The sequence below is a fragment of the Cicer arietinum genome, chromosome 7, assembly GCF_000331145.2.
Source record: "Cicer arietinum cultivar CDC Frontier isolate Library 1 chromosome 7, Cicar.CDCFrontier_v2.0, whole genome shotgun sequence".
Classification (NCBI taxonomy): Eukaryota; Viridiplantae; Streptophyta; class Magnoliopsida; order Fabales; family Fabaceae; genus Cicer; species Cicer arietinum.
Genome location: NC_021166.2, coordinates 38162813 through 38176551, shown reverse-complemented (window position 1 = coordinate 38176551; position 13739 = coordinate 38162813). Strand labels below are relative to the sequence as shown.

At 36.7% G+C, this 13739-nt stretch overlaps 3 protein-coding genes across 3 annotated transcripts in view; 2 read left to right on the top strand and 1 right to left on the bottom strand.

Moving 5' to 3' along the window:
• Positions 1-2522, bottom strand: part of LOC113788175 (uncharacterized) — a 4052-nt gene extending 1530 nt beyond the window's left edge. The window contains exons 1-3 of the mRNA XM_027337694.1: positions 2118-2522; positions 1587-1730; positions 588-1451 (exon numbers count right to left, since the gene is read on the bottom strand). Coding sequence (XP_027193495.1) covers positions 588-1451; positions 1587-1730; positions 2118-2522 — 1413 coding nt within the window. The remainder of the gene's footprint in view (positions 1-587; positions 1452-1586; positions 1731-2117) is intronic.
• A 1679-nt stretch (positions 2523-4201) lies between these two features.
• On the top strand, positions 4202-11133 carry LOC101491946 (uncharacterized). The gene is made up of 9 exons (XM_004513083.4): positions 4202-4330; positions 8607-8774; positions 8871-9309; positions 9398-9642; positions 9722-9928; positions 10003-10095; positions 10169-10270; positions 10398-10691; positions 10865-11133. The coding sequence occupies exons 2-9, from the start codon at positions 8643-8645 to the stop codon at positions 10958-10960; spliced, it is 1608 nt and encodes a 535-aa protein (XP_004513140.3). The 5' UTR covers positions 4202-4330; positions 8607-8642; the 3' UTR covers positions 10961-11133.
• Positions 4753-8432, top strand: LOC105852729 (uncharacterized). The gene is made up of 4 exons (XM_027337695.2): positions 4753-7064; positions 7148-7465; positions 7544-7613; positions 7734-8432. Exons 1-4 carry the CDS (start codon positions 4753-4755, stop codon positions 8430-8432), a joined length of 3399 nt encoding a protein of 1132 aa, XP_027193496.2.
• Positions 11134-13739: the final 2606 nt, after the last annotated feature.

Sequence of the window (13739 nt, the reverse complement as noted above, 5' to 3'; positions counted from 1 at the left end):
CCACATGCATCAGTAAACAAGAATGAGTTGATATTAGAGGTTTGGGGAAACTTACTTGAGGATGGGATGATGTTGGATAGGAGAGGGAAACTTACTTGAGGATGAGACAATTTTTGAGATTGTGTGAAGGGAGGGAGCTTGACCTTCAATGATAATGGTGTTTGTGAAAGAGAGGAGGTTTACTTACTTGTAGTGTTTAAAGGCCCAACATTGCCAGGACTTTTGTGAAATGCGCTTCAAGCGCTCCAGGACGTGCGTTGGCAGAGGCCAAACCTGGGAAATGCGCTTCAAGCGCTCCAGGGCGCGCATTCACAGCGCTGAATTTCCTGAAATGCGCTTCAGGCGCACGGCTCGCGCTTCAGGCGCATGTTCACAGCGCTGAATTTCCTGAAATGCGCTTCAGGCGCACGACTTGCGCTTCAGGCGCACGGCTTGCGCTTCAGGCGCGTTTTTCTCCCTCTCAACTGAAAAAAACAATCCCCAACACATTTTTATGATTTCTTGCTTATACTAAACATCAAGAATGAATAAAATTAGTAATTCAAAACTAAAATTGAAAGTAAATGAAGTGATATTAAACTTTTCACTTCGACGGCACCGTGTGGAAATACCTTGGTTACCTTGAAAGGGCCCGACCATCTTGACTTTAGTTTTCCGGGAAACAACTTCAATCTTGAGTTGAATAGGAGAACTAGTTCTCCTTCTTGGAATTCCTTGAATTTGATTTTTTTGTCATGCCATTTCTTGGTTTTTTCTTTATATATTTTGGCATTCTCATAAGCAAAATTCCGGAATTCCTCTAACTCGTGAAGTTGAAGAATTCTCGCCTCTCCCGCCTTGCCTGAGTCAAAGTTCAAGTACTTCGTCGCCCAAAATGCTCGATGTTCAAGTTCGAGAGGTAGATGACAAGCTTTACCATACACAATTTGATACGGTGACATACCCAGGGAGGTCTTAAAAGCTGTTCGGTAGGCCCAAAGTGCATCATCAAGTTTCGTTGACCAATCTTTTCGTGAGGCAGTTACTGTCTTTTCTAGGATTCGTTTAAGCTGCCTGTTGGAGACTTCAACTTGCCCACTTGTTTGTGGATGGTATGGGGTTGCCACTCTATGACGCACATTATACTTTTTTAGGAGGTATTCCATATTCCGGTTTAGAAAATGGGTGCCTTCGTCACTAATCAAGGCTCGAGGCACGCCGAAGCGAGCGAATATGTTCTTCTTGAGAAAGGTGATAACCTGTTTCGAATCATTTGTTGGAGTAGCTATTGCTTCAACCCATTTTGAGACATAATCCACCGCCACCAAAATATAAACTTTGTTATATGACGATGGGAATGGATCCATGAAATCAATACCCCACACATCGAACACTTCTACTTCTAATACAAGATTTTGCGGCATCTCATCCCGTTTTGAGATGTTACCGGTGCGCTGGCATCGATCGCATTTATTCACATAGTTGAATGCATCTTTGAATAATGAAGGCCAGAGCAACCCCGATTGTAGAACTCTTGCTGCAGTTCGGTCACCACTGAAATGACCCCCATACTCGAAGTCGTGGCAGTGCCACATTACCTTTTCTTGTTCCTCCTCGAGCACACATCTTCGCAACAGCCCATCCACTCCTCTTTTGTACAGAACGGGTTCATCCATTACATAGAATTTGGCATCGTGGATAAACTTCCTTCGTTGTTGGTAAGTGAAATCAGATGGGATTGTACCCCCCACCTTGAAATTAGCAAAGTCGGCAAACCAAGGCACCATGGTAATGGCAAAGATGTGCTCATCAGCAAATTGATGGTAATTAGCAAAGATTTGTTTACTAATGTCCTCATTCTCCTCAACCTTCTCCAATCGAGATAGGTGGTCAGCCTCAGTGTTCTCTGATCCCTTTTTATCCCGGATCTCAATGTCAAATTCTTGTAGTAATAGAATCCATCTAAGCAACCGTGGTTTTGATTCCTGCTTAGTAAACAAATACCTCAAGGCAGCATGATCAGTGTAAACAATAACTTTCGATCCTAATAAATAAGACCGAAATTTATCAAAAGCATAGACTACAACTAATAATTCTTTTTCAGTTGTAGCATAATTGTGTTGTGCCTAATTTAAAACATGACTAGCATAGTAGATCACATACAACATCTTGTCTTTTCTTTGTCCCAGAACTGTCCCAATAGCACTATCACTTGCATCACACATGATTTCAAAAGGTAGTGACCAGTCAGGTGCAGTGATGATGGGGGCAGTTATCAGCTGGTTTTTCAAATTGTTAAAAGCATGCAAACAATCTTCATTGAATTTGAAAGGTGTGTCTTTCACAAGTATGTTTGTAAGTGGTTTTGCAATTTTTGAAAAATCTTTTATAAACCTTCTATAAAATCCAGCATGGCCTAAAAAGCTTCTAATGCTTTCTCGTTGGTAGAGGGGAAGTTTTTCAATCACTTCAACTTTGGCCTTGTCTACCTCGATCCCCTTGTGGGAGATTCGGTGGCCTAAAACAATTCCCTCCCTTACCATAAAATGACATTTCTCCCAATTTAGGACCAAGTTATATTTTTCACACCTTTCTAATACAAGAGATAGATTAATCAAACAATTATCAAAGGATGAGCCAAATACAGAAAAGTCGTCCATGAATACCTCAATATGTTTCTCAATCATATCAGAAAATATGGACATCATGCACCTTTGAAATGTGGCCGGCGCATTACACATTCCAAATGGCATTCTTCGATAAGAAAATACCCCATATGGACATGTAAATGCAGTTTTCTCTTGATCCCCGGGTGCTACAGCTATCTGATTGTATCCTGAATAGCCGTCTAAGAAGCAGTAATACTCATGTCCGGCTAACCGCTCAAGCATCTGATCAATGAAAGGGAGCGGGAAATGATCCTTCCTCATATTATACAAATTAAAGGCTGTCAAAACATAAAAAATAATATGAGAAAAAAATTTCAAAAGTGAAAAACTCTGAATTATGAAAATTCTCCTAGTTGACCGTGTGCTTTTTGAGCTATACTGCCTTGGTGATGGAACTGTTGAATAATACAGGTATCAGAAGGCTGTTACCTGACTTGCCAATTATGTGTAGAGTTCATAGATAGGAAGCGTCAGATTTTGTTATCTTTATAGATTATGTATGGGTTGGAGAGTGTGTCAATGCCTGTATTTGGTAATACTTAGCTACAGCTTATACCATCTTAAAATGTGATTGTGAACCTAATAGTTGAACTTTTTGTTTGATAATCCTTTTTTCTCTGCGAGTTGCCCCTAATATCTTAAACTGAAAACAACAACAGTCATGTATTTCTAGTGATTTCAGATGAGAGGAAGAGGAAAATTGTTAGTCTGAATCATCCCAAAAACATTCTTAAGATTCTTGCGCCTAAAATCCCAGCCTGTAGGCTGCAGTGCCTATAATGGAGGCTGATACTTAATCCTTCCAAGTCCAAAGAATACACAGGTTTATTTACAAAACTATGCAAATTTTGCTGAGTCAAATAACCATATATATATTAAAATAATTTCAAGGTTTATTATTACTTATAAAATTTGATGAGTCTTAAATATTTTTTTAAAGTTATATAAAAAATTGACATAATCCTCATTGACAATGGAACAATGTTTCTTTTCATGAAATCACAGGGTACTTACAAACAGTTGATTAATTAAAAAAATAATCCAAAGGAATCACATTTACTACTCTGCTTCATTGAATTAACAATCCAATGTTCATACCTTGCTGAATTTGATAACATATTTTGCTTCATTAATCTACATTCTATAGCCTTGCTTTTTTGCTTTGTTGTTCCTTCTACACCTTTCGAATGTCTTTGTTTTGGTTCACTCCTACACCTTTGTTTTTGCCTTTGTATTTGTGGCAAATTTTATCTTTGAATAACATTACACAATTCTTTTTCACTTTTTTTTGCACATTATATTGGTTGGAGTAATCATTTTTTCTGTCTTTAAACTTTGGACTAGAAATTACATTTGGTTTTGAAATGAATTATAATAAAATCTTAGAATTATGATTATTTGAATTATGATTAGTGATTGGTTTGTTTGAGATTGGTTTGTTTGTTTTTAAAAATAATTTTCAGATTGATTTGTTTGCATTTGAAACTAGTTTACAGATTGATTTGTTTGCATTTAAAACTAGTTTTCAGATTGGTTTGTTGATGATTGGTTTATTGATTGAATTAGTTTCCAGTGACAGTGCTTCTTCGTGCCCATCTCCGGTGACGGCGCTGCTTTCAGCCTCTCTCTGGTGACGGTGTAGCGTAATACTTCTCCATCGACCGCGCAACATAACACAATAGGTAAGATACTTTTATTATGTAAAAGCTGATAGCGTAACACTTCTTCCTTTTTTTGTACTAAAGATGTTTGAGTGCTATGTTCTACACTTTGATTGCTAAATTCTGCACTTTCAGTTCTAATATTTGTTTGCATTTAATGGATAAACTGAAGTAAATAACATATGTTAATGATTGGTTTGTTTGCTTTTAAAAATAATTTCTAGTTTGATTTGTTTGTCGAGTACTATATACCTGTATACCTGGTCTAGTTCTATATTTTGAATGTTTATCGAGTACTATTTTCTATGAGTATGAGGTTGTTATGTTTTGTTCCTTTATGCCTAGTGAATCTATTCTGTTTAAGATCAATCTTTTTTTTTTGTTCTAAGTTGAATTATGTTATTTCTGTGTCAAAATAACATATGTTAAACTTCTTTATAGAAATGGATAAATCATGGATTAAGAAGCCACACACATCGGATGAATATGATCAAGGGATAAAGGAATTTATTAATTTTGCCTTTCGAGATGAATTAGAAAATGGCGAAATAATATGTCCTTGTAAACGTTGTGGTTTCAAAAAACCGCAGAGTAGAAGTGTAATGTATGATCACTTAAAGTGCAAACCATTTCCAAAGGGATACACCATTTGGGTACATCACGGAGAGTCCATAGGAGAAACTAGTACTATCTCACCTATTAGTATTTCTAATATAGTTCAAGACACAGTTGTCGTTGATGATCAAATGCAAAACATGATTAACGATGCTTTTGGAGTCGAAGATCATGCAAATGAAGTACCCATTGAATCAAATGCAGAGAAGGAGAAAAATGCAAGTACACAAAGGTATGAAGAGGCCAAAGAGTACTATGAATTAAGTAGAGAAGGAGAAAAACCTTTGTATGAAGGGTGTGTTAAATATTCAAGACTATCTTTTTTGGTAAAGTTGTATCACATCAAATGTTTATGTGGAATGACTAATAAAGCCATGACAATGGTTTTAGAGTTATTAAAAGATGCATTTGAATTTGCAAATATACCAAATTCATTCTATGAAGCCAAGAAAACAATCACCAAGCTTGGTTTAAATTATGAAAAAATCCCTGTTTGTCCGAATAATTGTATGCTTTATTGGGGTAATAAGGAAGATGAAGAAAGGGAGACCTGCAAAATTTGTAATACTTCGAAATGGAAATCAAAAGCAAAAGTTGGTGCAGTTGGAGTGTCTGGTGATGGCAATAATCGAAAGAAAGTTCCTGCAAAAGTTCTTCGCTATTTTCCATTAAAACCACGGTTACAAAGATTATTTTTGTCGTCAAAGTCGGCCGAGGATATGAGATGGCATGCAAATGATAGTAAGAATGATGGAATGTTGAGGCATCCTAGAGATTCTGAAGCATGGAAACATTTTGACTTGACACACCCTTGGTTTGCATCAGACCCGCGAAATGTGCGTCTTGCATTAGCTAGTGATGGTTTTAATCCTTTTGGTATGATGAGTACAAATTATAGTATTTGGCCAGTTATTCTCATTCCATACAACACTCCTCCATGGGTGTGCATGAAACATACATCTTTTATAATGTCAATGATAATTCCCGGTAAAAAAATGCCAGGAAATGATATTGATGTCTATTTACAACCTCTAGTAAAAGAATTAAAGGAGTTATGGACAACAGGTGTCGATACATACGATTCTTTTAAAAAAGAGATGTTCACATTACATGCAACTTTGATGTGGACAATTAGTGATTTTCCAGGGCTGGGTACACTTTCTGGGTGGAACACTTACACTGGACTTGCTTGCCCATCGTGTAACATGGACTCTACTCCTCGTCGTCTTCCACATAGCAAAAAATGGTGTTTTATGGGTCATCGTCGTTTTCTTGATCAGAGACATAGATTTAGATTGAACAAGGTTCGCTTTGATGGTCAACAAGATATGCGTGGTCCACCTAAAATGTTATCTGGGCTTCAAATTCTTGAACAGGTTCAAAATATTGATGTCACATTTGGTAGAAAGCCAGATAAAGAAAGGTCGGGAAAAAGAATACGTGGTGGACGACCTACACAAGGTGTCAATCAACAATGGAAAAAGAAAAGCATATTCTTTGAACTTCCATATTGGAAGGATAATCTTCTGCGCCACAATCTTGACATGATGCATATTGAGAAAAATGTGTGCGATAATATCATATTTACTTTGCTAAATGATAGCACAAAAAGTAAAGATCATCTTAATGCAAGAAAAGACCTTAAAGCTATGGGCATAAGACCTGACCTTTGGCCCAATGAAAATGGAAGAATTTCTCCAGCCGTCTTTACTCTTACTACTAAAGGTAAGAAGAGATTTTTAACAACTTTAAAGAATATCACTGTGCCTGATGGTTATTCAAGCAACATTTCTAGATGCATTGACATGGAAAATCTTAAGTTGAATGGAATGTTGAAGAGTCATGATTGTCACATATTGATGGAACAACTTCTACCGTTAGCCATTCGAGCAACATTACCTGATGATGTTTCAGCTATAATGATTGAGTTTTGCTCACTTTTTAGACAATTATGCAGTAAAGTATTGAATGTTGATGATTTGGAAAAATTGCAAAATCAGGTTGTCCTCACTTTATGCCACATGGAAATGATATTTCCTCCCTCATTCTTCACTGTTATGGTTCACTTGGTTGTTCACCTTGTTGAAGAAGTTAAACTTGGAGGTCCTGTTCATTATCGATGGATGTATCCTGTTGAAAGGTAAAATATGCGTGTTCTTGTTCCTTCAATAATTAGTAGTTGACAATTTTGTTCTAACTAATATTATTTTGGTTCAATAATAGGTACTTAGGAATACTTAAATCGTATGTACGTAATAAAGCACGACCAGAAGGGTCTATTGCAGAAGGATACCTTGTACAAGAGATTCTTACATTTTGTTCAAGGTATATAGAAAACATTGAGACTAGATGGAATCAACTTGGTCGTGTAGATGATGAGCCTATTAATGAGATACAAACTGACTCACGTGTAGCTGAATTATTTCCTAGAGTTGGAAAATCGGTTGGTGGTTCTTCATACTACACCCTTACACCAATTGAAAAGTTACAAGCTCATAGACACGTTTTAACAAACTGCATCATAGTTGACTACTATCTAAGGTAAGTAATTTTATTATATTTGTATTATTTACCACTAATTTTTTTTCCGTATACATCTAATTTGAAATAACCAAATAGGCAATATAGAAGTATTATTCGAAGCCAAATGAGGAGTGGTGCAAGGAGTACTTCTGAGGTAGACAAGAAGGTTCATAGAGAGTTTCCTCATTGGTTCCGCAATCGTGTTAGTGTTCATGACAAAATTGGTGATTGAGTTGCTTTGATTTTTAATAAGAATGTGACTAATTGTATATTTTATGGTGTTCAGATTTGCAACAATCTCGACAACATTAGTGGATCAGATAAAAATGTTCTCGTTAGTCTTGCTCAAGGTCCTTCTGATAAAGTTAGAAGGTTCACTGCATTTAATGTCAATGGTTTCAAATTTCGAACATTGGCACGAGACAATTTATTAAAAACTCAAAATAGTGGAGTTTTTGGCATGTTCGGAACACGAAGTTACTCAAGCAATAGTGATGCCCAAATGAGATTTGGAGGAGTGCCTTACTATGGAAGATTGATAGATATCATTGAGGTTTCCTATGATGGCTTCAAAGTGCCCATGTTTAAATGCAAATGGGCGAATACCACAAATCCAAGAGGCATTAAGACAGATAAGTTGGGTTTTACCTCTATAAATTTTGCAAGACTAATACATACTGGGGAGCATGAAGATGATGAGCCATACATTAAAGCGTCAGAAGCTCAAATGGTTTATTATGTGGATGATGAAAAGGAACAAGGATGGAGCATACCTATTCATTTAAAGCCACGGGACTTGTATGACATGGGTGGAGATGATGAAATTATGGCACCCATTGAACCATACCCATCTCAAAATTTGGAACACATTTTTTCTAATGAAACCACACATATACAATTGGCAAGAATGACTACAGATGATGATCCTGAAACTTCAACTTTTAATGATGATTTTGATGACAACAATCATGATATGAATTTATGATTGTTAATAATTCTTGTTTGTTGTTTATGACATGGTACTCTTCAATCTATGTTATTTTTTTACTACTTTCTTTTACTGTTGCATTGTGTTTGATGTGCTCATTTTTGTTATTGTGTTCATTTTTGTGTTTAGCTATTTGCATTAGTCTAACTTGGTTGTCATCAATGTTTGCAGTGTAAGTGTGTTTGGAGACTCAATCTTGTGAACAAAATGGAATCATCATATGAGGATATTCGACGTAAAACAATGGAAGAGAATAAAAAAAGGATGGAGGCTCTCAATCTAACTCATCTCTCTCAATCCCTTCACAAATCTTCTTCCACCATTTCAAAAACCTCACCGGTTAGTAATAACTAAAAATACTAAAATTACAAAATGTTTCTTATTTGTATTATATGTTGATTTTTATTTATTTACATTAATAATAAATGATTGTAGCGTTTCACGAAGGGTCGGCCGAGGGTTATACTACCAGGAGATCTTCAAGTAACCAAAATGAAGCACTTGCGGAGACATGGTTTACAACCAACGTTCCAAGTGATAGAACCACTACCATCTCCGATGACAACACCGACAAATCCACCATCTTCTCAAGCACCGCCTTCTCAAGCACCACCTTTTCAAGCACCACCTTCTCAAGCGACAACATCGCTAGCTGTGCAAACGATAGAACCACATCTTTCTCCGGTGACAACAACACCAACTACTGTGCAAGCGACAGAAGCAACACCTTCTCAAGTGACAACACCAAGATCAGTGCAAGAGACAGAAACAACACATTTCCAAGAGACATCCTCTCACTCTGAAGATGTGGTAGAAGATGAGCCAGAAATTTCTCAAAAAAGGAATTTTACATTTTGGGATGTAGAAGTCATTAGTATGTTATCTAATGTCTAATTATATTTATAAAATTTAATTGTTTTACATGATTGCAATATGACATATTTCATTGACTTATGTGTTAGATGAGGCGGGACATATTTCAAAGACACACTTAAGGGTATCAGACGTGCTTGAAGCTCCTCCTAATGTTAGCAGAATAATAACTAGATGGAATTCAAATGGGCAACCGGTAGGATCAGCTGCTGGTTTGTTAGGCGGTTTTTTGGGTGAAATTGCAAGGAAGTTTAAGGATTTTCCTATAATGTACGACAATTGGAAACTAGTTCCATCGACAAGAAAAAATGAAATTTTTAAGGATAAAATACAGGTATCAATTATAAACAACTGAATATTCTTTATTGTTTTGATTGTAAACTAATTTTTTTTTTTTTTTATGATTATGCTAGTCAAAATTTGTTGTCGATGATAAAGACAACAAAAAATATATCCTTTCAAGCCTTGGAAAGAAATGGCGAGATGCACGATGTAGGTTGTTTAAGAAATTTTATAAGTGGGACATTTCTTTGGAGGAAAATCTACAAAATTATCCACGTTCTATTAATCAAGACCATTGGACTATTTTTGTCCAATACAGGCGTAAGACAGATACAATGGTAACTATTCTTTTCTTGCGTTGTCATTTGTTTTCTATTGTTTAGTTTTTTTATGTCATTTGTTATCATTGTAGGAGAAGGCTGATAAAAATGCTGCAAATAGAGAAAAGCTAAAGATCCTTCATACATTAGGCTCTAAGACGCTTGCAAGGAAGAGGGATGAGTTGGTAGGATTTTTTCAATCTACTATTGATTGCATACTTAATTGAACATGTACTTATTACATGTGTTTACTTGTAGGAACTGAGAGATGGTCGAAAATACAGTAGGGGTGAAATGTATTCAATTTGTCATAAAAAGTCTGATGGGTCATTTGTCAACGACGAAGCCAAGGAAAAATATGTAAGTGTAAATAATAGAAGTGTTATGTAATTGTAAATATTTGTTATTGACCACCTTATAAATCAAAGATGCAACTGTTAGTTTTGGTAATAGTGAGGAATTTAGTTTGCTTTATCTGTTTGCACAGGAACAATTGCAAGCTGAAATTGGGAAGACTCCTTCTCCAAATGAAGCATTTGTTAATGTGTTTGGAAAAGAACATCCTGGATATGTTCGTTGTATGGGACTTGGAATAACACCATCACAAATTACTACATCTACTTCTCACTCTGTAAGATCGATGTCTTCCTCTGAAGCTAATGAAAAGATGGAGAAAATGCAAGCTGAAATTGATAGGCTTAAGAAAAGGGATTCTGAAGTTGATATGTTGAAGGAGCAAATTGCTTTCTTGATGCAAATGCAAAATTCTAGAGACAAACAGGTAAAATTATTTTCATAGCAAACATATTTAAAAATCTTGTGAGAGTTGTTTGTCTTTGATTAAAAATATTAATTGTGTAAAGGTTTCTTATAGCTATAAGAGAAATTTAGTTAATTAGTTTTGACAATATTTATCAATATTCATTGAGGTTAATATATACTTTTTTTTTTCAGGCAATGGACATAGAATCGCCAATAGATGGTAGACGTTCATCTGAGTCCAGCCACCAACCTGATGATCGTGGAACAACTTCATTAGGGACTAATTAGATATTTGGATGAACTTCTAAGTTTGATGGAGTTGTTTTGTATTGTTAGCTACTCCACTAATTAATGTTTTGAATATTTAAACTATTTTATTTATTGTTTTAGTTAACTTCAATGTATGAATTGGTGTTATTTCTTTTGAAAAAATTATATAAATTGGATTTAGGTACAATAGTTATTAATTATGTATTTAAATTATGTGGATGGTATTTATGAATATTTTTTATTTTAATTGATTAAAAATAGGAAAAAAAATTGTATCATATTTTTTTATTTTAAATTATCAGGTTTGCGACGGTTCAAACTGCCTTAAAATAAATATAGCGACGGTTGATAACTGTCGTAATTGTGCAGAAAAAAATAAATTTGAGTTTGTTCTAAGTGTCGCAAAATATATTTAGAGGCGGTTGTGAACCGTCGCAAAAGTTGGCGACGGTTGGAACGACGGTTTTGTGAACCGTCGCAAAATGGCCTCGCGACGCACGAATCTGCGACAGTTGCGGAACCGTCGCAAACATCAAATTGCTACACATAAAACCGCCGCAAACCCTTTTTTTAACCGCCGCAAAACATTTTTTTTCTTGTAGTGGTTCCGCCCTTTTTTGGTACAACTTGGACGGGACTCACCCAGGAGCTATCTGAAATTGGGTATATGAGGCTGGCTTCTAGTAGCTTTACCACCACTTTCCTGATCACTTCTTTCATTACCGGATTCAATCTCATTTGGGGTTGTACTACCAGTTTGTGATTGTCCTCCATGAGGATTTTGTGCATTAAAAAAGTCGGACTTATTCCCTTCAAGTCATCAATGGACCAACCGATAGCACCCTTGTGCTTCCGCAGAATTCTCAACAACTTTTCTTCTTGTAACTCGCTTAAGCTTGCACTGATTATGGCTGGATTTTTTTCTTCTTCACCCAGGAATACATATTTCAAATGAAGAGGCAGCTGCTTGAGTTCAATCAGTGGTGTCTTTTTCTCCGCGGACTTGTCTTCATTCCCTTTCAAGTCCTCCCACCTAGTAGGAAAACGAGGGGAGTGGGATGGCAATGCTTCTAACAATGCCCACACCTCTTTCATATTTGGGTCTTCACTTTCTTGAACGACATCTTGGGGTAGACATAAAACTCTTTCTAATGGCAGGCTGGGTGTTTGATGCTTTATTTCTTCATTGACCATCTCATCTAAAATCTCGATTCGATTGCACCCTTCTCTTTCTTTTGAGTGTTCCATGGCTTTTAGAATGTTAAAAGTGACGGTTTCCTCATTTACTTTCAAGGTTAAGGTGCCATCTGCTACATCAATCATAGCTCTCCCTGTTGCTAAGAACGGTCTCCCCAAAATCAAAGGAATGTCGTTGTCTTCCTCCATATCTAGTACCACAAAATCTACTGGAAAAATGAACTTGTCCACTTTAACCAACACATCTTCCACCCCTTCATAGGGATGTTTCATCGAGCGGTCCGCAACTGTAACATCAGCTGTGTGTCCTTGACTTTTCCAATGCCCAATTTTTTGTATATTAAAAGGGGCATAAGGCTTACACTAGCCCCAAGATCGCACAAAGCCTTCCCAAAAGTTCTATTTCCAATAGCGCACGTGATTGAGAAGCTTCCAGGGTCCTTGAGCTTCGGTGGCAACTTCCTTTGTAGTATAACACTACACTCTTCAGTAAGCATAACTGTTTCACCGCCGATTTTTCTTTTTTTCGACAGAATATCCTTCATAAACTTAGCATATGTCGGCATCTGCTCCAGTGCTTCTACAAAAGGGATGTTAATATGTAATTTTTTAAAAACATCAAGAAACTTACCAAATTGCTTTTCAGTTTCTTCCCTCCTTAATCTTTGAGGGAATGGAAGTCGAATTTCTAGTTTTGGCAGTGGTTCCCCTTTTTGTACCACGGGTTTTTCCTCCTTTTCAATAGCGATGTGCTCTTCAACCGATATTGGTGTGACCATTTCCTCCCGGTGAGTTGGAGTCAAGGTACTTCTACTCTGTTTGACTTCAGGTGGTACTTGTTCTCTCACCTTGCCACTCCTCGTGGTCACTGCATTAACATTGTTTCTTGGGTTCGGAACTGTGTCACTAGGCAGATTTCTAGACGTTCTTTGTGCCATTTGTTGAGCAAGTTGACCCATTTGAGTCTCAAGATTTTTTATTGATGCATAGTGATTTTTCTGGACGGCTCTTGACTCTTCAATGAAAGAACTTGTGCTTGTAACTAGTTTTTCTATAGTGCTCTCCCAAGCAGCCTTTCTGGGTGGGAATTGGTTTGTTTGAGCTTCTTGTTGACCCTGAGATCTACCTTGTTGATCTCTCCAAGAAAAATTCGGATGATTTCTCCAACCAGGATTGTACATACTAGAGTAGGGGTTATTCTGCCTGTTGTTATTACTCACAAAATTCACCCGTTCTAGTTCTTCTACCTCATTATCATCCAGTGCTTCACAGACTCCAGTTTTATGTGCTCCTCCACAAAGGTTACAACTAGTCTGCTTTAGTAATTTGACGGGGGCCACTTGTGGTTGTATATTTAGAGCTGCCATTCCCTTCTTTATCTCAGTGCCGATACCCTCTTCCATCTTCGATAGTAGCCTGCCTGGAGCTAACCCATCCATAACATTCAATTCCATTACACCACTTGTTGAACCACCACTTCTGTCATACAACATCATCTGTTCATTTGATGCCATGATATCAATAATCTTTCGTGCTTCTGTTGCGGTTTTGTAATTCAAAGACCCCCCGGTTGTGGCATCCAACATAATTCTAGTGCTCG